At 26.9% G+C, this 23,724-nt stretch overlaps 4 protein-coding genes, 1 long non-coding RNA gene and 1 other non-coding gene across 9 annotated transcripts; 3 read left to right on the top strand and 3 right to left on the bottom strand.

Annotated features, from left to right (window-relative positions):
* Positions 1-2,456: 2,456 nt before the first annotated feature.
* Positions 2,457-6,129, top strand: LOC103578782 (gamma-tubulin complex component 3 homolog). Its single transcript, XM_053738075.1, has 5 exons — positions 2,457-2,654; positions 2,747-2,913; positions 2,977-3,103; positions 3,203-4,611; positions 4,703-6,129. The coding sequence occupies exons 1-5, from the start codon at positions 2,573-2,575 to the stop codon at positions 5,492-5,494; spliced, it is 2,577 nt and encodes an 858-aa protein (XP_053594050.1). The 5' UTR covers positions 2,457-2,572; the 3' UTR covers positions 5,495-6,129.
* Positions 6,130-6,860: 731 nt separating this feature from the next.
* On the bottom strand, positions 6,861-9,366 carry LOC103578780 (uncharacterized). Its single transcript, XR_549478.3, has 3 exons — positions 9,277-9,366; positions 7,474-7,769; positions 6,861-7,147 (listed from the first exon to the last, which is right to left on the bottom strand). It is a non-coding gene; the product is annotated as an uncharacterized LOC103578780 (long non-coding RNA).
* Trnat-cgu (transfer RNA threonine (anticodon CGU)) lies at positions 8,526-8,597 on the bottom strand. The gene has a single exon. It is a non-coding gene; the product is annotated as a tRNA-Thr (tRNA).
* Positions 8,932-17,829, top strand: LOC103578812 (diacylglycerol kinase eta). Of its 4 annotated transcripts, none has more exons than XM_053738073.1 (14): positions 8,932-9,350; positions 9,553-9,775; positions 9,853-10,081; positions 10,245-10,375; positions 10,473-10,641; positions 10,921-11,023; positions 11,396-11,721; positions 11,803-12,552; positions 12,635-13,008; positions 13,098-14,680; positions 14,765-15,085; positions 15,178-15,273; positions 15,350-15,481; positions 16,304-17,829. In XM_053738073.1, exons 2-14 carry the CDS (start codon positions 9,622-9,624, stop codon positions 16,601-16,603), a joined length of 4,668 nt encoding a protein of 1,555 aa, XP_053594048.1. In that variant the 5' UTR covers positions 8,932-9,350; positions 9,553-9,621; the 3' UTR covers positions 16,604-17,829. The 4 variants fall into 4 exon arrangements, with proteins under 4 accessions (XP_053594048.1, XP_053594046.1, XP_053594049.1 ...); XM_053738071.1 differs by having other exon boundaries at positions 13,089-14,680; XM_053738074.1 differs by having other exon boundaries at positions 9,263-9,350; positions 13,089-14,680; positions 16,346-17,829.
* Positions 17,830-18,627: 798 nt separating this feature from the next.
* LOC103578811 (probable glutamate--tRNA ligase, mitochondrial) lies at positions 18,628-20,917 on the bottom strand. Its single transcript, XM_014444405.2, has 6 exons — positions 20,574-20,917; positions 19,624-20,489; positions 19,375-19,535; positions 19,145-19,299; positions 18,918-19,075; positions 18,628-18,833 (listed from the first exon to the last, which is right to left on the bottom strand). Exons 1-6 carry the CDS (start codon positions 20,659-20,661, stop codon positions 18,747-18,749), a joined length of 1,515 nt encoding a protein of 504 aa, XP_014299891.1. The 5' UTR covers positions 20,662-20,917; the 3' UTR covers positions 18,628-18,746.
* A 111-nt stretch (positions 20,918-21,028) lies between these two features.
* On the top strand, positions 21,029-23,687 carry LOC106693047 (uncharacterized). Its single transcript, XM_008560967.3, has 3 exons — positions 21,029-21,232; positions 21,305-21,468; positions 21,551-23,687. Exons 1-3 carry the CDS (start codon positions 21,138-21,140, stop codon positions 23,500-23,502), a joined length of 2,211 nt encoding a protein of 736 aa, XP_008559189.1. The 5' UTR covers positions 21,029-21,137; the 3' UTR covers positions 23,503-23,687.
* Positions 23,688-23,724: the final 37 nt, after the last annotated feature.

Here is a 23,724-nt window from a genome sequence, read left to right as displayed (position 1 = left end):
AATAAAATCTGAAGCTGATGGTCTCATTGGCTAAAATTTTTAATTTTTACAGATTTTACTTATAAAAGCATTTAACATAACATCACACTCAGATTATTAGACAACAGGTTACCTACCTTTAATTTTATTCAACCAGCCAGCTATAGTATACATATACATATATATTAGCAGATCTTAAGGCTACATCAAGAGTGTTCCGGCGTTTAGATTTAGAGTAAAATCCCTCACAGCAATGTTGGCCTTGTAGGCCTTGTGTTATTCTGTGCTGTTTTGTGCTGTTTTGTGCTATATTACCCTCAACGCCTTAGCTACTTGATGCCTTTGCCTTTGCCTTATTTTATTTTATTTTGCTTTGCTTTTGCTCATCCTCTCTCTGATGGTCTGTTATATCGGTGGCAGAGACTATTATGTGTCTATATATATATATATGTATATATATACTGTACACACGCACTCTCAATTATTATATTAGTGGAATCGGCTTCAGGCAATCGTATAGAAATAAAAAATAACAAAGTCTTTGTTCTTTACCAGTCTTTTCATCTTCCGTTGGCCTCTAAATTTTTTATTTTTTATTTTTTTTTAGCTCCCGGTTTTGCTCTAGAATTACTTACCCAGAGTCTCTAATCACAGGATTGATAACTGGTATTTTTTTCGTGTACTGAAAAATAAATATCAGTATGTATTAAGTATGAGAACTCAAAGCTGGCATTTAGGAGTACATCGACATCGCATTTTATATATCTTTGCGGATTCAGTGAAACACAGCTGTTTTGAGATTTAGACAACCACCAAACATATATTTTAAGAGATTGACCATTTGTATTTTTATTTTATATATATATATATATATATATATATATATATATATATACATACATTTATCTAAGTATATACTATATAGTTACCGTCTCGTCAGGTCGCACTTTAGTCATAATTAATAATATCTCCTTTTTTATTATTCTATGTAACACTTTGTATACATTCTTTTTATGTTTTAAAGTCAATCATATTTTATTGTTGCTAATACGTTTATAATAAATACAATAAAACACTCTTAATATACTTGATCGCTGAAAAATAAATTGAGTACAAATATTTTTTTATTTATACTCACTCAGATACATACATATTTAAATTTATATAAATATATAAAATAAATATGTATGTATTATGTACATACTCAAAAAGCTTTTTGTCTGATTCTAATATTACCCGGCGCCAAAAGTTTGAGGTAAAATTATTTCCAGACCTCCGACCTTGCAAGTAATAAAAAAAAAAAAAAAAAAAAATCAAAACTAAGTACAAAAATGACTTACCTGTCCAAAACATAATAATTGCTTATTGTTATTGAAATTAACAAAATTGATACAGTACTGCGTTATTTTTTACATTATTTAGATAAAAAAAAAAAAAAAAAAAACATAAATATATATACAGAAAAATTTTTAGTATTTTTTAAAAATTATTATAGCTATTATTATTTTTATCAACCATCTTAATCATAATTTAATTAAGATATATAATATATTAGAGACATAAATATACTATCATCTGTCGTATTTATATATTGTATATATTTTTATGTTAATAATAATGATGATGATGATGATGATGATGATGATGATGATGACAACTAGGTTTCAGGCGGTGTTTCGGGTCTTGGGTGTGATACACTCGCAGATAGAAGGGACTCAACGAATTATTATTCGTTTCCGCTCACTAAAAAGTTTTAAGCGCATTGGTGATCCTCAGTCAGCATATAGCTATAGCTTTAGCTTTAATAATAATAATAATAATAATAATAATAAGAACAATTAAATAACCGGTAGGCAGCAGAGCGATATAAACTTGAGATAAACATACGGCGATTGCACATTTAAAATTAAGGAAAGTTGTTGGTGCGTAGTGTCTCGGGGAAGAGTCCAACCAAGTCCAACCACTAAAAAAATTATTCCCAACTTTCCCAACACACTTATTCCTGCTAGCTCCGTTAATTTTAGTCATTTTAGTACATCATCGCCCATAATAGTGTTCCAGCTTCCTGAACATGATTTTTAATTGATAATAATTTTAGTCCAGACCTGCCATCGCATGTCAAAATATAAATATATTTATAACTTATATCTTTACTGTTTTTGTTTTATTATATTCAATCCCCTAATTTATTCTTCATACTTTTTGCACGCCATACTCTGTTGATTAAAAGATAATTTTTTTTTTTTTTAATCTTTTTAGCCTACATAAAATTTTTGAGAAATGAAATTTTATACAGCTTTCAAATACAAATATTTTCATATAATTTAAATATTATATATCATATCAAAGGTGATATATAAAATATAATACCGTCTGCTGGAAAATTAAAAAATTCCTGCTATTATAAAAATCACCAGGATTGTGTCATAGAGACATCTACCTATCAACAATAAAACATCAAGGAAATATACCTATATCATATTGTACAATATCATGTTGTGTTATTAAACGAAAAAAACTAAATATTTTATTGTAGCAATCGATTGAAATAATAAGTTTTTTAATATTTATAAAAATAAATGAATTATTCAAAATGAGTGTAAATGAAGCTGAAACTGTTGCTGATCTGGTACAGAAATTAATCATTTCAGTATGCGGCCAGCAACAAAAATCAGGTTAAGATTATAATTATTATATCTTTATTAATATTTATTGATAATTAATAATAATAATAATAATAACAACAATAATATTTATTTAATTACAGAAGTTATAAGGCGGTTAATGAGAATTTCTTTGGGTATATTGTCATCTGCTCAAGGCGTTGATTCATTTGGTCAAGATGAAATTACTACTGCCAATGAAATAAAAAGCAAGTTGTCATCCAGGGACTGTAATCATTTTGACAAGCTTCACAATGATATCAAAGATAAGGTATATATTTTCTTTTTTCTATGTATGTTTTAATATAATATAATTATTTTAAATATATTTCAGTCACTGAAAAACAAAGTAGGAATATTGATATTTTTATTAAATATGAGCAATCAAACAAATCAAGTTAAAGATAAATATTCATTCCATGACATGAGATTAGGACTTTCTTTAGCACCTTCTACGAGTGGTAATTATTTTTTTATATCATTATTATTATTATTATTATTATTATTAGTATTATAAAATTATTTAATTATTATTTTTGGTGTTGTTGTTGTTGTTGTAGTTGATAGACAATCAAACTCACAAGAACAAATAGTATCATTAAATACACAAAATTATTCAAGTTGTGCCGAAAAAACAACAAGAGAAAATAACTCGAGCAAGATATTTATTAATCAACATAATATATCTGAAAGTGTTTTAGTACAAGATTTAATTTATTCGTTTCAAGGTATTGAAGGAAAAATTCTTAAATTAGATTCAAATTATGGATTTCAATTGGATTCAAGTGTTGAAATAAACAGATCACATAAACAAAGTGTATTGAGATTAAGTGAATTAGGTTATTTACATAATGTTGTAAGAAAAGGATTAGAGAGAATGTCAATGGCTGGGGCGGGAAGAGTTGCTGATAGTTTTGTTGCTTCTTTTCATAAAGAATTATCTGAATATTATAGATTTATTGCTATAATACAAGAGCAAGTTAATAGAACAAACAGTAATAATAATAATAATAATAATAATAAAAATAATAGCAATAGTAATTATAGTAGTAGTAGTAATAGTAATTGTATGGGAGGAATTGATTGTGGTGAAACAGTGACGCTTTCTCATCTTCATTTATGGGCATTTGATCCACTTGAAAATTTTAAATGGCTAGGAATAATTGTCAGAGCATGTCAAAATGAAAAAGGTGGAGCTTTAGCATCTGCAGTATATGAATTTAGTCATCATGGTGATCCAAAAGTTAAAAAATTAGTAAATCGAATATTGTCAAGTGTTTGTGAACCACTTTATAATATGTTGATTCGTTGGATAAATGATGGTGAGTTGGATGATCCTTTTCAAGAATTTTTTATTGAAGCAAGAACTGATGTTATGGGTGATAGAATGTGGCATGAAAAATATCATGTAAGAGACAATATGTTACCAACTTTTATTCCTAAATCACAAGCTAAAAAAATTCTTGGTACCGGAAAAAGTATTAATTTTTTAAGACAAGTGTGTAAAGATTCGACCGCTATTTACAGTCGTCATGCTGATATGCTAATTGACGATACAGATAAATCTAATGTTGAAGCATTTTTCAATATGGATCCTGACGGTCCACTTCAGATGATGATGGACGCTGCTTATAAAGAAAATTCAACCAGAGTTGTTGAAATGTTGACAAAACAGTGTCAGCTAATTGATCATTTACAAGGTATAAAAGGATATCTTTTGCTTGGTCAGGGTCATTTTATCCAACATTTAATGCATTTGATAGAACCAGAATTAGCTAAACCAGCAAATTCACTCTATCCCCATAATTTATCATCAATATTAGAAACAGCTATTCGGGCAACATGTACCAAAGCTGAAGATCTTGATGTTCAACGGCGACTTGATGTAAGATTATTGACACCTTCTGATAAAGAAACTGGCTGGGATGTATTTATTCTTGATTATAATGTCGATGGACCTATTGGAACCGTAAGAATATTATTATTATTATTATCATAAAAATAGTATTTATTATATGAATCGTTTTTTTTTTTTTTTTTTTTTTCTTTTATTTTTATAGATATTAGAGCCATGCAGACAAACGTATAGAACAGTATTTTTTTCATTGTGGCGAGCAAAACGGATGGAATCAATTTTATCGACAATATGGAAACATCAAATAACATCTGCAAAAATATTAAGAAAAATGCCTGAAATATTGCCAATTCAAAATCATATTCATTTAATAACAAGTAGTATGGTACATTTGGTACATCAAATGCAGTATTATTTTTTATTTGAAGTCATTGAATGTTCATGGGAAGTATTTGCTAAAAATTTACGACAAGCAGCCTCACTTGATGACATTATTATTGCACACAATAATTTTGTTGAATCAGTAAGACATGGAACTTTATTAGATGAAAATTCTCAGGAGCTTATGAATCATTTACGTTCTGTTTATGGACCGATATTGGATCTTGAAAATTTGGAGGAAACATTTCTTGCCCGAGCAACACAAGAGTATGAGGCTCGAGTCAGTAGTAATAAATTTATTGAAATAACAAGTGAGAAAACAAAAAGTTGGGGTAAAACAAACTCAATAGACGCTGAAAGTACTGAAAGACAGAATGCCTTTACAAAATATCTTACGACACTTTCAAGACAACTTAGAGTTTTGTCACGGACATATCAAGATCGTGTAAAAAAATTTCTTCTTATGCTTGCCTCTGCTGAGGATGTTTCTCTCCAATTACTCAGCGTAAGACTTGATTTTAATGAGCATTATAAAAGTGAAGACAGCAGTCTTGTGGCACCTCTTACCTATCAACATCGTCGGCAAGGGGAAAAAAGTTTTTCAGCATCAAAGTGACACTTTGAGTCTTTATTGGATTTAAATAATTTACATTGTAATCATCCAAAGCTAAAAATATTATTTCATAATCAATTATTAGCTTACTACGCTCAAATAAATTTTAAATTTAACATAACTAATAAGTTGCTACGTAAAATTTACTTTTACGTCTCTCCTCAATTGTCTTCTATAATCACCAAGGATTCAAATTCTATAAATTTAATTTGTCAAATTCATTCATCATTGACAAGACTATCACAAAAAAAAAATACTCACGGTTTAAATAATAACCTCAAGATTATTGACATAAACAAACAACAATATCATAATAATAATAATAATAATAATAATCATAATAATATTCTTCTAGGGCGCAGCAATACAAGTTATGATACAATAAATTCAACAGTTTTATATAACGACAGTCTTTTGAAAATTCCAATTAGCAAAAAGTTTGGAAAAAACAATCAGCCAAGAAAGCGAAAAAAAAAAATAATTTGTTGCTGTGCCAGTTAATAATCCTGTAGACTTTTATTATTATTATTATTATTATTTTTTTTTTTTACTATATACCTGAATTAAATTATAAAGTGATATTTTATAACTTTTGTTATTTTATTGATAATGCCACAACTTTATTCTTAAATAAATTGAAAGACCGATAAACAAATATAAAACTAACTGTAAATGCTTAAGTATTATAGTTTTTTGTAAATATACAATCATCAATTAAAAAAAAAACAACAATATGTTTCTTTATTATTATTATTATTATTATTATTATTATTATTATTATTATTATTGTTATTATTATTATTATTATCATTATTAAGTGAAGAATGAGAGAAATAGCATAGATATATTATTTATAATTGATGGTATCAGATGACCATGAAACGCATATGTTATAATATCTTTGAAGAGGAATAATTGTGTTTTAAGTTTACAATAGGCATAAATTTTTATTCAGTAATGTATAATGTAGCTGAAGGATGTCAGTGTGACGTTATTCATAGTTTTATCAACTGATTGTCATACATCATCACTAAAACAATACACAAATAGTCTAGTATATTCTCTATACATTTGTACTTATTTTATTATGCGCCAATCGAGTCCCATATATGTACATAAAATAATCTTTAACGTCATTTCCTAGTTTTTATTTATTTATTCATTTATTTATGTTTTTTATATTATATTTTTGTTTTGTATTTATTGTTATTATTTTTTTTTTCTGCTTGTAGGCCTATCGATTAAAATATACTTGCGCATGTCCAGCATCTATAGAAAATTACTCAGGTCAGCTCATCACTATCTCAAATTAATATTGTTTTTTTTCTTTTTTTTTTTTTTTTTACAGAAAGAAAAATTTATTTTATTATATTTTTTATTTTTTATATAAAAAAATAATAACAATTTTATGGCAAAACAATCAATCCGCTACATGAACAGAATTTAAATGACGATATGAAATAAAAAAAAAATGTGATATAGAGAATAATATAAATATTAATAAAAAATTAAACATGTATTACAAAAATGAAGAATTTGTTGTAAAATTTAACAAATAGATTTGGGTACGTGTGTGAATGTTTGATATAACAATATTGTATTAGCAATGATAATAAACAGGACAGAAGAAATGAGTTTAAAGAAAAACTAGATGACCTGAAAAAAACATTAAATAAATAAATAAAAATTAATAATAATAATAATGATGATAATAACAAAAGAGGAAAACGAGGGTGACCGAGAATGAGCAAGGAGGAGCGAAGAGGAGCAAACACCAAAGGGATGCTTATAGATGCTAGGTGGGAGTAAAACTGGGAGTGGATTGCTCTGATAACAAGGGAGGATATCAGGGATAGAACTAGATATAATGGTTTGAGAGCTATATACCAAGAATGCTGAAAATATTGAGAATATTGAGAATACTAAAAGTATATTTTAAGGATCTTGAGTTAGCTTCTCTATTTTACTCTCAATGTACTCACTTTTGTTTAATTTGCTCAGCTTATATTCGTCATACTCGTCATGCTCAGCATCGTTGTTTAGTTGTTGCTCGATTCCTCCGAGTTTCATCCCCAATCTCCTCAATCTCCCCAATACACGACTGAGTACGAGTAGTACGAGTAGTTAGAGTAGTCAGACGTGTACAGTCGATCCGAATAGTCGTTCGTTGCTGGTTGTTCGCAGATACATATATGGACATACTCAGTAGAGTTTAAGCTGGTTGTCCATGGTTATCCATGGTTTGTCATGGTTGTTAACCCAGAGCTCAAGTTTAGCCCTACCAATTGACAAAATTATTAATATCATTTTTTAATAATTGTTATTAGATTTATATCTTTTTTTTTGTCTATTAAATTACCTTAGTGTACCAGGTGTCACGTTATTTTTATTTTTTTTTATTTTTGTAGATTAAAAAAAAAAAAGCATGATTTAGTATATAAAGTTGATGGGAAAATTATTTTTAATGAAATTTTTCAAGTTCGTGAACTAATTATTATTATTACGGGGTCACGAGAGTGCGTGGTAGCAAGAAGAAGGAACTTGATGAGCGGGAGTCTAGGTCAAACACGGGCGAATCATGACCCAAATGAGTAGTCGTAGATTTTTTTTTTTACGGAATCACGAGTTTGGGTCACGATACATAAATCATAGTCAGGCGATAAGAATAGAATTTTTTTGACACCACGATAAAAACAAGACAAATGATAGATGACACGATTATTATCAAAAAACCAGCATCTATTCTTCAGTTTTGCTCGTTATTTACTCCATTATTTAAACAATCAAAAATAAAATAAAGCAATAAATAAATCCTTTGACAATCATAAATAAATAAATATTTTATTTAAATAAGTAAAAAAACATTAATTAAGAATCAAGATATATATCAGTTAAAACTTTAACACGGTCTCTCTATTAACTGGTGAGTAATAATTTTAACTATTTTAAATAAAAAACAAACAAATATTCATATTTATTTATCAATATGTTTATAATTATAAGATAAAGAAAAAAAAAAAAATGAATTTGCTGATGCCTCCTGTGAGGTTTGAACTCACGACCCCTGGTTTACGAGACCAGTGCTCTACCACTGAGCTAAAGAGGCTGCTTTATTATTTCTCATAAATTTCATGTTTCATATAATATAACTGATACTTTTTTTTTTTTTCTTTATTCCTCTATTTACTTTTTCTATTTACTGTACTTGAACATGTTCTTTATTTAGTTGTTACCGTATAATAAAAAATTTATAAAGGTCACGCTATTAATAAAGTTTCTCTACGTCTGACACTTTTATATTTTTAACTCCAATTATTATTCAAATTGTGAGTTTAATTTAGTCCATAACAAAAAAAAATTAAGTACTTAGCTACTGTAAAAATAGATAAATGATGATTAGTTATCATTTAAAATTTTACTTACTGTCTTTTAACAATAGTGACATTTATAATAATAATAATCAAGTATAAAACGTAAATTTCAATAAAACTAAACTACATGTAGTTAATGCATAATCATGAATAAAAAATATGGGGTGTATTTATGATATGTACCACCATCACCCATTAATGCCTGGGCTACCCAAGACTACCTATGGCATCAATATACTGTACACATACAACACATAAAAATACTAAATCTATTTAGTCATATTATTATAAACCAGACAATGGCAGCGATATATTATTTATTATTATTATTATTATATACTTCTTACTCTTACGCATACACACAATAAACCATAAAAAAAATTAATAATAAATGTTGAAAAAAATAATGATTACCTGGATAAAATATTAAAAGTTTGAAATGTCACGAAAAAAAAAACAGCGGTCACGGTACACAAGCAAATAGCAAGGTATATACAATAATAATAATAATAATAATAAGTAATATAAAAAATAATGTTGTACTTATGTAAAATATATGAGGAGTTTATTGTTAAACAAAGGTTATGTGTCAACATACTGATAAAATAACAATAGAGACCGGGGAATTGAAAAATATTATATTATATATATATACTTATTTATTTATTTATTGAATTTTTTAAACTATAGGTTAGTGACAGCAATTGGATTATTGGTATTTTTAGTAGTGAAAGCAATAATAAAAAAGAGAGAGATTAAATGGAGGACTGGTTAAACGGTATGAGAAATGCTGGTGACTGTAGAGCTGCCAGTGAACCTGGAGCTAGTGAATTTCTTGGTGGTGATCATCAGTGGTATGCTACCAGTCATGCTAGGCCAACATACTGCAATGTTTGTCGAGATGCACTATATGGTAATTTTATTATTATTATTATTTAAAATAATAATTTTCTGCTATTTTTTTTTTTTTTTTTTTTTTTTTAAATTAAGGAGTGACGTCTCATGGTCTCAGTTGTGAAATATGTAAATACAAAGTACATAAAAGATGTTGTCAAAAAGCAATAAATAATTGCAAATGGACTACACTATCATCTATTGGAAAAGATATTATCGAAGATCAAGATGGAAATATTCAGATGCCCCATCAGTGGTTGGAAGGAAATTTGCCAGTTTCTTCAAAATGTGCTGTCTGTGACAAAACATCGGGTTCTGTACTACGGTAAAATCTTGTTTTTTTTATTTTTCATCATCTTTTTATTATTATTATTATTATTATTATTATTATTATTATTATTATTATTATTATTAAAAACCCTAAAATTTTACCTGACATATTATATTATTTAAGAAAATAAGATAATTAAATTAATAATAATTGACAGACTTCAAGATTGGAGATGCTTATGGTGTAGAGTAACAGTTCATACGGCATGTAGACCATTAATTAGTTGTGTATGTCCTCTTGGACCTGCTAAATTAAGCGTAGTGCCTCCTATAGCATTGCATAGTATAGGTAATCATTAATTCATTTTTTATTTTTAGTATTATTACTGATAAAATAATAATAATAATAATGATATAAAATTTTATTTTTGTTATTAAATAAATAGGAAGTGATGAAGCATGGGAAGCTGTGAGACCTGTTGGATGTAGCCCACTGTTAGTATTTGTAAATAGTAAATCTGGTGATAATCAGGGCATTAAGTTTCTCAAAAGATTCAAACAATTATTGAATCCCGCCCAAGTATTTGATCTTATAAAGGGTGGTCCTGGACCAGGGTAAATATTTTTATTTTTAATTAAGAGTCATCAAGAATTACACTTTAATAATTATTATATAGTTAATTTAATAATGCATGAGACAGAATAATAAAATATAAATGCAATCATTCAAAAACTTGTAGGAAAAATTAAAAACGCGTTTAAATAATCCATCATTTTAACTTACCAAATAAACAGATTTATTTTAATTAAATTATATTTAATTATTAAAATTTTTTTTGTACATAAAATAAAAAAAGAAAAAAAAAGTTCAAGTTGATATGTAAAACAAAACAGGCTAAGATTGTTTCGACATTTCGACCCTTTCCGGATTCTGGTGTGCAGTGGAGATGGGTCTGTCGGTTGGGTCCTTTCAGAGATCGATCGGTTAGGAATGCACGTGAGTAATTGTAGTAAATGCACAACGATCGTTTTTATGTACTTTTATCGTATAAATATACACAGTATAATTTTATATTCTATTTACTAATTACTACTACTCGTTTTTTTTTGTTCTCTTGTTCTGTTTTTAATTTTATAAAAACCTATTTTATTTCTAATGATCTGCACTAATAGCCATTTTTCATTTACGCAATCGGCTATTTTAACCATGGCATTTATCTGGCAACTTGATAGTTTAAAATCGATAAACGATAATATTATATAAACTTTTATTTATTTATTATTATTATTTTATCCAATGCATCAAATATTTTTTTTATCATATTATTATAAAATAAATAATAATTTTAAAAATTTATTATGTTATTAGAAACAATGCCAAGTGGGAGTGTTACCGTTGGGAACTGGAAATGATCTTGCTCGAGTACTTGGATGGGGTGCGTCTTGTGATGACGATACACATTTACCACAATTATTGGAAAAATACGAAAAAGCAGGAACAAAAATGCTTGATCGTTGGAGTATTATGACATTTGAACGTAGTATATCATTATCATGTTCAAAGTTATCTTCAAATCAAAATAACGATTTAAATTTAAATCTATCAATGGTTCAACAGTATGAAGATAATGTTATTTTTCATATAAAAAATATTTTACATGCTGATCAGAATACAATTATTGTGTCTAGTGCAAAGTAAGAAAACAAAAATTAATAAAAACGTTTTATTCATTTTTTATATTTAATTATTAACTGTTTTAATATGTAATTTTTTAGAGTACTTTGCGAAACAATTAAAGAATTTGCTTCTCGTATATTGGAAACTAGTTTTAATATTGGTGATGAAATACTTGAAAATAAATGCGTTGTTCTTGAAGAAAAATTGGATTCATTATTGCAGACACTTGATTATCATGATAATATTGTGGAAATGGTAAATGATGATGTAAAATTTACAATCGCTGATAATCAATCGTGTATGAAAAATTTAGAAAAAGGAGTACTAGAAAAACCAGAAAAAGACATAAAAAATTTAAAACAAGTGCGTAAAAATAAAAATCCTATTGAGAGAGATGCAGTAATGGCACGAGCAAATAGCTTAAAACGAGCTATTAGACAGCTTGTTGAGCAAACTGAAATAGTTATTAATAAACAAAAAAATTCAACTGGTAAATTAATAAATAAATTATCATCAAATTTAGCTATTAATTCAAAAGATTACGATGAACAAGGATTATCTAATTCATGGAATATAAATGATGATAAACTGGTAAACACTCATCTTCATATTAATCCTTCTCATGTATTGAAACAATGTGAGAGTAATTCGTCTATTGGACAATCAATTGTTGTTTCCTCAGCAAGTTCATTTGATATTTCTTCGTGTCCTAGTCCTACTCCAAATTTGACATCTTTAAGTCCAATGCCTGATTTAAGAAGAGATTCACAAGTTGATGAATTACTTACACTTCCTGCACCTGATGGATTTGCTGATAGCCGTAGAAATAGTTACAATATAAATAAAGAGTAATATTATATTTATATTCTATATTTTATATTAATTTAAATTAATTATTTATTAATAATATGTTATTTCAAAATTAAATAGATCTGTTAGTTTTTCTGGTAATGATGAAACAACAGTTAAAAAAACTATATCTGTTTTGGATGAATTTAAATCCTCAGAATTAACATCAACAAGTAAAGTCAATACTCCGACAGATATTCAAGTTACTGTAACAAGTACAACATTAGATACAAGCTCAAAGTCTGATGATACTACAATACAGGATGCATTAATATCTCCAGATTCAGATATTATAAATATATCAAATGCCTTTGTTCATCGATCAGATTATGATATAGAAACTCATCAATTATCTAAAAGTAGCTGCAGTAATAGTATTGCCAGTACAGATAGTCTTATTTCCGAGACTTTGGATTCAAAAAGTTATACTATTAAACACAGTGAGAGTGAAATTGGTAATAATTATTATAATATTAAATTATTTATTATTATTATTTATAAATTTTATTTGGATGATTTATCTAACACCTTTCAGGTAATACAGATAGTGATATTCTTGATTCAACAAAACAATCAGAATTATCAGAAATAGGACATATTGATTCACCAGAAAATTCCGATATTCAAAATTCCGAAAGTATGATTGATGATTTGAGTTCACTTGGTCAGGATTTAATTAGTACAATGCTTGGAGAAAAGTATGATTCAGTACGTGAGTGTATTGAAACAGATCAAAGTGATAAACCAAAAAAATATTGTAGTTTGGCACAATTTGTTGAAGGAAGTGATATTGCACGAAAATCATTTAAAAGACCATCTAGATATATTACAACTCTTTTAAAAGATGATAAATCTCAAAACCAAAAAATATATAATAATAAATCACAAATACCCGTTATAACTTTTGATAATACAGAGATTAATAAAACAGATTTATTGAATCCGGTTTGTTGTTTTACTTTAACAGCTGATACAGTTAATAAATCCAATGAAAATAAAATTCATTTTCCTCACGAAATAAATGTAATTGTTGATCCACCAAGTCCATCAATATCTATTGATAGCCAATACGAAGAAGATGATGATAATAATGATGCTGATGATGATGATGACGATGATGATGATAACGATGATAATAATGATAATTATTATAATTATGATAATGATAATAAAAAAAAAAAAAAAAAATCTGGTTTAAGACGTCACACAGGTAGCATGGAAAAATTGAGTGTAGAGTTATTACCGGAACTTGGATTTTCACCTCAAGCAACACGGCGTATAAGCTGTGGTAGTTTGATAAAACCATCCGAAGTTGGATCTTTGGCAGCAACTGCAGCAAAACTGGGAGGTTCAAATATAAGCTTACGACATGATCGGGCCAAGTCAATTGATAAAACATCTGAAGATATTAAAAAATTACCAATAATAAATCCACTGGTACAATTACCAACGTGGCCAAATATCGGAGGAGGTGCTGGATTTATTAGCCAAGCATTACTTGCAAATGCTGATGCACTCTGTGCAGCTGTATCACCATTAATGGATCCAGATGAAACATTAATGGAGGGATATTTTGAACGTTGTGTCATGAATAATTACTTTGGAATAGGTATTGATGCTAAAATAAGTCTTGATTTTCATCATAAACGTGAAGAGCATCCTGAAAAATGTAGATCACGTGCTAAAAATTATATGTGGTATGGAGTACTTGGATCAAAACAGTGGTTACAAAAAACTTATAAAAATCTTGAGCAACGAGTTCAACTTGAGTGTGATGGTCAACGTATACCTTTACCCTCACTTCAGGGTATTGTTGTTTTAAATATTCCAAGTTTTATGGGAGGTACTAATTTTTGGGGAGGTACCAAAGAGGGTGATTTATTTTTGGCTCCATCATTTGACGATCGTATATTGGAAGTTGTTGCAGTTTTTGGTTCAGTACAAATGGCTGCTTCTAGATTAATAAATTTACAGCATCATCGTATTGCCCAATGTCAATCAATTCAAATAAATATATTGGGTGATGAAGGGGTACCAATACAGGTTGACGGTGAAGCTTGGATCCAACCACCGGGAATCATTAGAATAATTCATAAAAATCGTATGCAAATGCTCTATCGAAATAGGGTACGTACAATTTATTTAATAAATAAGATAAAGATATAAATATTGTAATGACTTATATCTTAATAATTATTATATTTTAAACAGGCTTTAGAAACATCACTGCGGACATGGGAAGAGAAACAACGTAACAATACATCTACCAACGTATCTCAATCGTCATCTTCGTTAACTAATAATATAGTTCAGCCACGATCTTACACACTGGGTGATATCAAACCAATACAATTATATGAAGAGGAATTAAACATTTTACTTGGTTTAATTGAAGTTATTACAACGCTTGTTAAATGGGTTAAATTACTCACCATATCACATCCAAGTTTTGAACCGGATCTTTATCAGATTGCAGATCGAACCGCTGTTAATTTGGAGAAAGTTCATCCAGATGGAAAAATTATTCAAGGGGTACCTTTATTTATTTATTTATTTATGTATTAATAGTCTTATATATACATTTACTTATTTATTATTATTGTTTTTTTTTATTCTTTCAATAGCCGAGCTTAAGACCTTTGGTGACGGAGCTTGTATCCAGTGCAAGACAACTTTATGAAGAATCATGCGAGTTGCTTCGTGACTCGGGGCAAATTTTAGTTAGTAATTTTTTTTTAATTTTATTTTATATAATAAAAAAAAAATTAAAATAATAATCTATTTTGTTTTATTTAGCGAATACGTTCAGATTTGGAAAATAAATTATCCCAATCACTGGCGGCAATGGAACAAGAATTGAAGAAATGTGTATTCGATGAAGCAGGTACGGGTCTAGTATATCTTCAAAATCCATCGGCAGATGATCAGGTAAACCTACATTTTTTATTTATTCTCTATATAATTAACACTCGTGTAATATATATTCAAACTTTTTAATCTTTTTATGTCCAGAATATGGATTGTTAGTGAATACATTTTATTATTATTATTATTTAAAAAAAAAAGTAGTAATATTATTATATATACATCAAGTGCATGATTAATATATTTATAAGATTTTATACGAAAACAATAATTTTAAAATAAATTGAGGATTTTTAGAGTATAGTATTACTGTTATCATAAATTACTTTTTAAAGAATTGAGTATTTACACAAAAATAATTATCTTATTAAATAATTAATTTTATTAATCGATTAAAATTATTCTGTGCTATGATTTGGATTATCTGAGTACTCGATTGAATTAAACTGGGTAATATGCTCATATAAATCATAATGTAGTTTTTGTAGTGAATAGATTCTTCAACTAGCAATCATATTAATAAAATAATTAAAAAAAAAAAAAAAATAACAATAATACCCTGACCAACCAATACTATAAATAAATAATCCACAGGTACCATTATTATAGCATGATTGTTATTTAATTCTTAAAAATTTATTGTTATCCCGTAATAGTACGGCATTAAATATGCACTGACAATATTATCCATTTGTATTTGAATGATTTATAATATTTCAACACTCGCATGGTCTATGTTAGCTGTATTATAAAATTTACCACTAATAATTTAAACAAATTCAAAATATAACATTTTTGTTTTAATAATAAGAATAAAAATAATAATAATTATAATAATAGTAATAATATCATTAATATGTACTATATATATATATGTATATATAGGCCGATAAGAAGAACCGTCATCGCGGTTTATTTTGGTTAAAGTTCCGGCGATCGGGTACGAGTAACAGTAGTAGTAGCAGTCATCTGGCACGAGATCAAGTGACGAGCTGGGGAGTCCAGGATGTCTGCACGTGGCTTGAAAATCTACAACTTGGCGAGTATACTGAGCAATTTATTTCACATGATATCCGAGGACGAGAATTATTAAGTCTTGCACGTCGTGACTTGAAAGAACTTGGTATCGTTAAAATCGGTCACGTTAAACGGATACTACAAGCCATTAATGATCTTAATAATTAATATATTATTTAAGTATATAATGCTGATTGACTGTGCGCTAATTACAAGCACTTACAATCTACAAATAGTAGTTTTAATAATAATAATAGTAATAATAATAATCATTATTATTATTATTATTATTATTATTATTATTATTATTAAAAAAGCAGTATTATTCGATAGATTTATTGAAAAATAATTTCACGTATCTTATTAAATTTGATTAAATGTGTCGATGTATTTTATAAAATATTAGCTGAAAGTTATTTATTGGATTGCGTATCTATATTTTTAATGATCTCATTGTCAATTGATTTAATAGTTCGATTTTAATCTATATCTATCTATTTATTTATAAACGTTATTGTCTTCTAAATGGGTAATTTTGTGCTTCCTCTTTTATAAATTCCTCAATACTGTTGGTATTACTAGTACTTAAAATTTTTTACAATAATAGTGCAAGCACATTATTAATAAATATCAACAATTATTAAAATAGTATAATCGATAGTTAAAAAATCTAAAAAATATAGACTTTTAAATTATAAATGATAATAATAAACAACGAATCGAAACAGTAGATATTTTATTTCAATTGTATTCTCAAACTTGCACAATTATGAAAATAAATAAGTAACAACTTGTTCTTAAAAATGATTAATCTTAAATATAGTTTAATAATTTTCAAGTGTCCTTATTTTCGTCACAGACGGAATAATACAGCCGGGGAAGCACTAATTAAATTTATTACTTTTTATTAATTAACTAACTTGTTCTCAATCATTTTTTTATTGAATTAAAATTTTAAATCTGAAATAAATTTACGGCAAAATATTCGACTATAGTTGACTATTTTGTCAGTGGTATTGGTTTTGAATAAAATTTAGTATTTAAATGCTAATATATTCTAAGGTTCTCTATTTGCCTCCGTACTTACTACTACTAAAATTAAAAATAATCGTTGAGTAATAGCCAAATACTCTATTACCATATATACATTTAAAAAAAAAAAAAAAAACAGTAAACTTATAAACCATCGACCAAATGAATTTTTTACCTGCAAAATAAAATTTTGTCGGTCATCTTTATACAAGCCTTAAGATAAATATTACTCTTGCCTTTTCCTTACTCACATTATTAATATTATCATCATAAAATGTTGTTGATTTTTCTAAATGTTATGTTTTTCTAAGATAAAAAAAGTAAATAAAAATAAGAAAAAAAAAGTTAACTAAATTTTTCAGACTGAGCGTATGACTCTTTTATTCTTATTATTATTATTATTATTATTATTATTATTATTATTATGTTAATTAAAATAAAAAGTTAATACAATAAGCAATGTCTTGGTTATCTTGTTCATGTTTTTTATTATTACGGATTTAACAAGCCGTTAATCTGATTTTAAATTTTTATTGTTAATAAATATTTAAATTATTTATATTACACTTCAATTAAATTTCAAATGACGTTAATTATAATTATCACGTAGACTTAAAATTAGTATTAAGATATTTATATTGCACTAAAATTGTTATGTATCTTTTAGTTATAATAATTCCATCAAAAACTGTGTTCAAGTGTATAAAAACACAGTTTTGAAAAATAAAAAAAATAAAAGTATAATAAATGCAATACTGTAATTTAAAAGAAAAAAAAAAATAAGAAAACAAAATAAAACAAATTTAATGTAAGAATAAACTAATAATAATAATTAAGAACAAGTTGAATAATATAAATAGAAACGTCTCATAGCTACAAATGACTAAAGATAATATATTAACTTTATAAATGCTTAATCGATTTAAATCTCAACCAAAAAAAAAAAAAAAAAGAAAAAAAAATCTAAAATATTTTTACAACTTTTAGCCTCTGATTCTATGAAATACACACTAGACTGAAACTTATCAATACTTTTTAAATTCTGTGATAACTAATGTAATGTATAACAAAATTATTCTGTGTAATGTTTATTGTCATATCGATACATGCACACATTACACAATTAAACTTTGTGCTAAAATATTGTTAACTATATGTAATAAGTGAGCTCTCGAAAATTTTATTATTTACTCAACTTCTTAAAACTTTCAACAACAACAATGTATACGTATATTTAATTTTATTACTTAAAATTATTATTTAAAAAAAGTATATATATTTAAATATCACCCGCATGCTTATTTAAACGATAAAGGGTTTTATCTTTGCCCAAAATTTCCATCATTTCAGCTACACTTGGACCTTGCTAAAAGTTTTATTATATTTACATTAAATGAATAAATAAATAAAGAGTTGAAGATTATGTTACTTAATGATTTTAAATAATCACCTCAAGTCCACTTAGACTACTTCTCAATATTTTCATTAATTTTGTAAACTCGACGTTATTGCTGGTGGAAAATTTTTTTAAATAAACTTTCAAATTATTTTTATGGAAATCATTATTGTCTATCTTCATAAGCTCTTTACTGAGATCTTTTAATAATTCTAAAAAATATAAAAATCCTTAAATATATATTATCTATTTTAAAAAATAATAAAGTTTATTCTACTTACGAGAATTTTCCAAAGTGATAACTTGTGGAGGAAGAACCCATATAAATGATAAATCTTTATTAACTAAATCTTTTAATGTATTTATTCTATTTCGTGCCCAATTTAATATTGTAACAATATGATCTTGATCTAATTGCAAATCACCGTCATTTATTCTGTTATTATGATTATAATAATAACAATAAATTAAAAATTTAATGAATAAAAAATAATAGTAAAAATAACTATACCTGTCTGAAAATTTTTCAACAACTAATTTTCTTACTTTGTCTGCTAATAACTTTGTATTGTTTTCATCGTTAAGTAAATTACATATTTCTAATCTATTCAATTCCATTAAATTATTAATATTCAATTTTGATGAATTAGTATTTATTTTATTGATATCAAACTAGAAAAAAAAATATATATATAAAAAATAAATGATAAGAAAAAACAAAACAAATAAGTATTTAACTAATATAATTAATAATTAGTACCTGTTTTATTAATTGTTGATAACTATAGCACGATATAGATGAATCTCTATAAAATCCACCACCAGCATGAGTTATATAATTAATTAAAGGTAAAGGAAATATTCCTTGATCTCTAAAAAAATCAACTTTTATATCTCCCTGTCTTTTTGATAATTTAGAACCATCGGTATTAAGAATAAGAGGAAGATGAGCAAAATGAGGGGGTGTCCAGCCAAAAGCCTGATAGATTTCAATATGTTTTGGTGTAGATACCAACCACTCTACTCCACGTAAAACATGAGAAATTTCCATAAGATAATCATCCACAACATTTGCAAAGTGATAAGTAGGATAACCATCAGCTTTCATAATTATAAAATCACCTTCCTGGTGTGTTGTAGATGTTATTTCTCCATAAATAAGATCTTTGAATCCTTGAGATGAGTCTGATGACAATTTAAATCTAATACAGTGATCTAATCCTTTTTTTAATTTTTCATCAACATCAGATTTATCGAGATAACGACAACGATTGTCGTATTTGGGTATTAAACGAGCTTTAAGTGCTTCTTTTCTCAATAAATTCAATCGTTGTTCGGTACAAAAGCAACGATAAGCTGAACCATTGTCTAATAATTTTTTGACATACTCATTGTAAATATCAAGACGCTTAGATTGAATATAAGGACCAGTAGGTCCACCTCTCACTGGATCTTCATCAGGAATTATTCCTGCCCATATTAAATTATTTAGTAAATTATCCATAGCTCCAGATTGTAGTCTTGTCTGATCGGTATCTTCAATGCGTAATAAAAAATTACCATTGTGTTTACGAGAAAATAAATAATTATATAAAGCCGTTCTTAAACCACCCAAATGAAGATCACCTGTAGTAATTATTAAATAATAAAATTATCTATTATTAATATTATTATTATTATTATTATTATTATTTGTTTTTATCTATTTACCTGTAGGGCTCGGAGCAAACCTCACTCGTACCAATGGCTTTTTGTACCATCGTTTTTGTATTAATTCAACAGTTACTCTTTTAAACATATTCTACATAACAATAATTTATACACACATATGTTTACACCACGTGCGTTCACGTAAATTATATATTTATTTATTAGCGATGCTTGTATAACTTGCTACTTATAAAAAGCCCCTCCAAGCTTCAATCAATAATAACTATAAATCAATTTTTAAATTTATTTAATCTACAAAAATTTAATTACTTTGTTTTTTTCTTAATAATTGATACTTAAAATTTGTGGAAATTTTATAAATATAATTTTTTTATTTTTTTACGATTAAAATGTCCAACAGCTGATATATGTATATATATATATATATATATACATATATGTATTTAATATCATCAGTAGATCAATATTATATATTGTCTTTGTCTCTCTGATTGCTCTGGTTGCATCTGGCTGCTCTGGTTCATGTCTTTCATGACTATTTGCAATCTAAAATACAGTGTAAATGTAAATTTTATAAAAATAAATATACATTGAATTAAAAAAATGGCATTATCACTTTGTGCTAAGCGTATAAAAATTTTAAATAGTAAATATTTGAATAAAGTAATAATACGTCGTAATAATGGATATATAGTACTGTAAGTATAGAATAGATAGGTTAGGTTTTTAAGTGTTTTTTTTATTTTGTTTTTAATTTATTAAAAATTTAGTCTTCCAGAAATAGGCGAAGATTTACCAGAAAAAGATCAATTACTTAAACAAGATGGATATCCAGAATTTAATAAATTTTCAATTGAACGTACGATCGCTGCCGTTGGCAAAGAAACTGTTGCATACGAACAAGACATTCAACAAATTGAACAGCGTATTATGAGTTGGTTTTTTTAAATTTATTTTAAATATATAATATATTAAAATTAACTATATAATAAAAGGTAACTAAATTTTATTTTTAGTGAAAGCTAAAGTTGATATTGTTAATGATGTGATAAATCCAATGGAAATGTCAAATTCTCGGTTTCAAACGACCTGGAATATTGCCAATACATTATACCTTGCTAATCAAAGTTTTATGCCAACTCATTTTTATAAATCGATTCATAATAATATGACTAGAGTTGTCACAATGCCGTACATGAGTTACTCATTGTATAAAGTCTGGAAAAATGCAGAAACTGATAAAGAAATAAACAGCAAACTTACTCATGAACAAAAGAGAATTGTTAAAAAATATGCATTAGAGGGTAGATTAAATGGTTTAGATTTAGATAAGAATAAAACAAATCGATTTATGTATACTCTTACTAAAATTACAACTAAAAAAATTGATTTTGATAAAGCAATAAGATTTGCAACAGCAATATTTCGAACGACAATAAGTGATAGAAATATTTTAAAAGAATTTCCTGATGACTTTTTAAAATTTACAGCTGTTAATCCAAATGAATGGGAAAAAGGACCATGGAAAATAACACTACAGTCTGATATTGTTGATTTATTTTTAAAATATTGTCCAGAACGTGATTACAGATGGAATGTTTGGCAGGCATATGTTGGAAGAGGAGCTATGCATGGAAATAATCATTTGAGAACAAGTTCGATTTTAGAAGATATACGTGATAATAAAATAGAACAAGCTAAATTACTTGGTTACAAATCATATTCTCATTTGAGTATGGAAACTAAAATTGCTGGTAGTTTAGAAAATATTTATCGTGTTATGGATAATTTATTGGAAACGGCATATCCAGCACAAAAACAAGAGTTTTATCAATTGTCTCAATTTGCAAAAGATCAAGGATTTAATAAAGAGCTATTAGCCTGGGATATTGATTATTGGAGTAGAAAATATGCAAATATTATATTAAATTATAATAATGAGACTATAAAAAATTATTTTCCCCTTCCACACGTTCTCAATGGGCTATTTAAATTTATTGAAAATTTATTCAGTATTCGTATTATTGAGGGTCAAAAACCTGATGTATGGCATAAAGATGTTAGATTTTTTGATGTAATTGATTTAAAAGGTCCAACAGATGAACCAATAGCCCATTTTTATTTGGATCCATACGAACAGGACCGTAAAATGCTATCAGCTACAACAGCAAGCTGGATGGTACCGATTCAAAATAAAAGTACTTTTGCATCTAAAAAACCATTAGTAGCACTTATATTTAATTTTAAACCACCAGTTAACGATGTTATACCATCACTACTAACATTTGATGACGTTAAATATCTTTTTAAAGAAATGGGCAAAACTCTTCAACATCTTTTAACTCGAGTAAATTACAGTTTGTTAGCTGGTACATCAAATGTTGAATGGGATGCGGTTGGAATAAGCGGCAATTTTATGGTAAACTGGTTATATGAACCCGAGATAATACAAAATATTTCTTGTCACTACAAAACTAATGAGACAATACCTCCTGAACAAATTTCAAGTATTAAACGTATGAGAAGACACATGTCCGGCTATAGATTATGTAAAGAACTTTATTATGGAAGACTCGACCTTGAATTACATGAATTAACAGATTTTTGGGTACCAATAGTTACTCGGTTATACAAAAAACACTTTGTTTATCCTCTTGATAAAATGGATTCTCACCTAACATCTTGGAGTGAAATATTTACGAGTAGTTGGGGCGCTGCTTATTACAGCCATCTCTGGTCAGAGATGTTAGCAGCAGATGTATATAGTGCCTTTCAAGAAATTAAAAATGATGATGAAGAACAAAAGAAACAAACAGCTAAAAGATTTCGTGATACATTTCTTTCTTTAGGTGGTAGTGTTCACGCTAGTCAAGTCTTTAGACTATTTCGTGGTAGAGATCCTAATTACGAAGCATTACTTTACAATGTAGGTTTAAAAAATAATAAATCTAATCAGTCTGATGTTTAAAAATTGAAAACATTTTTTTTATACATAGTACACAAAAGTGATACTTGACTTATCATTATAATATATTTAATCAGCTATTAAGCATTACTATTTTTTGGTGGTGAAAAATTAAAGTTATCAGATAATAATTATGACTCGTAATCAATGTATTTTTTAAATTTATTTTGTTTAGAGCTAAATGATTAAATTTTAAATTTATTACTTATGAATATGATTTAATTT

The sequence above is a fragment of the Microplitis demolitor genome, chromosome 4, assembly GCF_026212275.2.
Source record: "Microplitis demolitor isolate Queensland-Clemson2020A chromosome 4, iyMicDemo2.1a, whole genome shotgun sequence".
Taxonomy (NCBI): domain Eukaryota; kingdom Metazoa; phylum Arthropoda; class Insecta; order Hymenoptera; family Braconidae; genus Microplitis; species Microplitis demolitor.
The sequence above is the reverse complement of the archived record's forward strand: the minus strand, read 5'-3'. Positions and strand labels throughout refer to the sequence as shown.

What these genes read in the sequence shown, in the direction of transcription:
- LOC103578782 (XM_053738075.1), top strand. Translation starts at nt 2,573, where the DNA reads ATGAGTGTAAATGAAGCTGAAACTGTTGCTGATCTGGTACAGAAATTA. An exon ending in CGGCCAGCAACAAAAATCAG is followed by an intron (nt 2,655 to 2,746) that starts GTTAAGATTATA and finishes ATTTAATTACAG; the next exon opens with AAGTTATAAGGCGGTTAATG. An exon ending in TCGATGGACCTATTGGAACC is followed by an intron (nt 4,612 to 4,702) that starts GTAAGAATATTA and finishes TTATTTTTATAG; the next exon opens with ATATTAGAGCCATGCAGACA.
- LOC103578812 (XM_053738071.1), top strand. Translation starts at nt 9,622, where the DNA reads ATGGAGGACTGGTTAAACGGTATGAGAAATGCTGGTGACTGTAGAGCT. An exon ending in TCGATCGGTTAGGAATGCAC is followed by an intron (nt 11,024 to 11,395) that starts GTGAGTAATTGT and finishes TTATGTTATTAG; the next exon opens with AAACAATGCCAAGTGGGAGT. An exon ending in AAATGCTCTATCGAAATAGG is followed by an intron (nt 14,681 to 14,764) that starts GTACGTACAATT and finishes TATTTTAAACAG; the next exon opens with GCTTTAGAAACATCACTGCG.
- LOC103578811 (XM_014444405.2), bottom strand. Translation starts at nt 20,661, where the DNA reads ATGTTTAAAAGAGTAACTGTTGAATTAATACAAAAACGATGGTACAAA. An exon ending in GTTGAAAAATTTTCAGACAG is followed by an intron (nt 19,300 to 19,374) that starts GTATAGTTATTT and finishes TCATAATAACAG; the next exon opens with AATAAATGACGGTGATTTGC. An exon ending in TATCACTTTGGAAAATTCTC is followed by an intron (nt 19,076 to 19,144) that starts GTAAGTAGAATA and finishes TATATTTTTTAG; the next exon opens with AATTATTAAAAGATCTCAGT.
- LOC106693047 (XM_008560967.3), top strand. Translation starts at nt 21,138, where the DNA reads ATGGCATTATCACTTTGTGCTAAGCGTATAAAAATTTTAAATAGTAAA. An exon ending in AATAATGGATATATAGTACT is followed by an intron (nt 21,233 to 21,304) that starts GTAAGTATAGAA and finishes TTAAAAATTTAG; the next exon opens with TCTTCCAGAAATAGGCGAAG. An exon ending in AATTGAACAGCGTATTATGA is followed by an intron (nt 21,469 to 21,550) that starts GTTGGTTTTTTT and finishes TTTTATTTTTAG; the next exon opens with TGAAAGCTAAAGTTGATATT.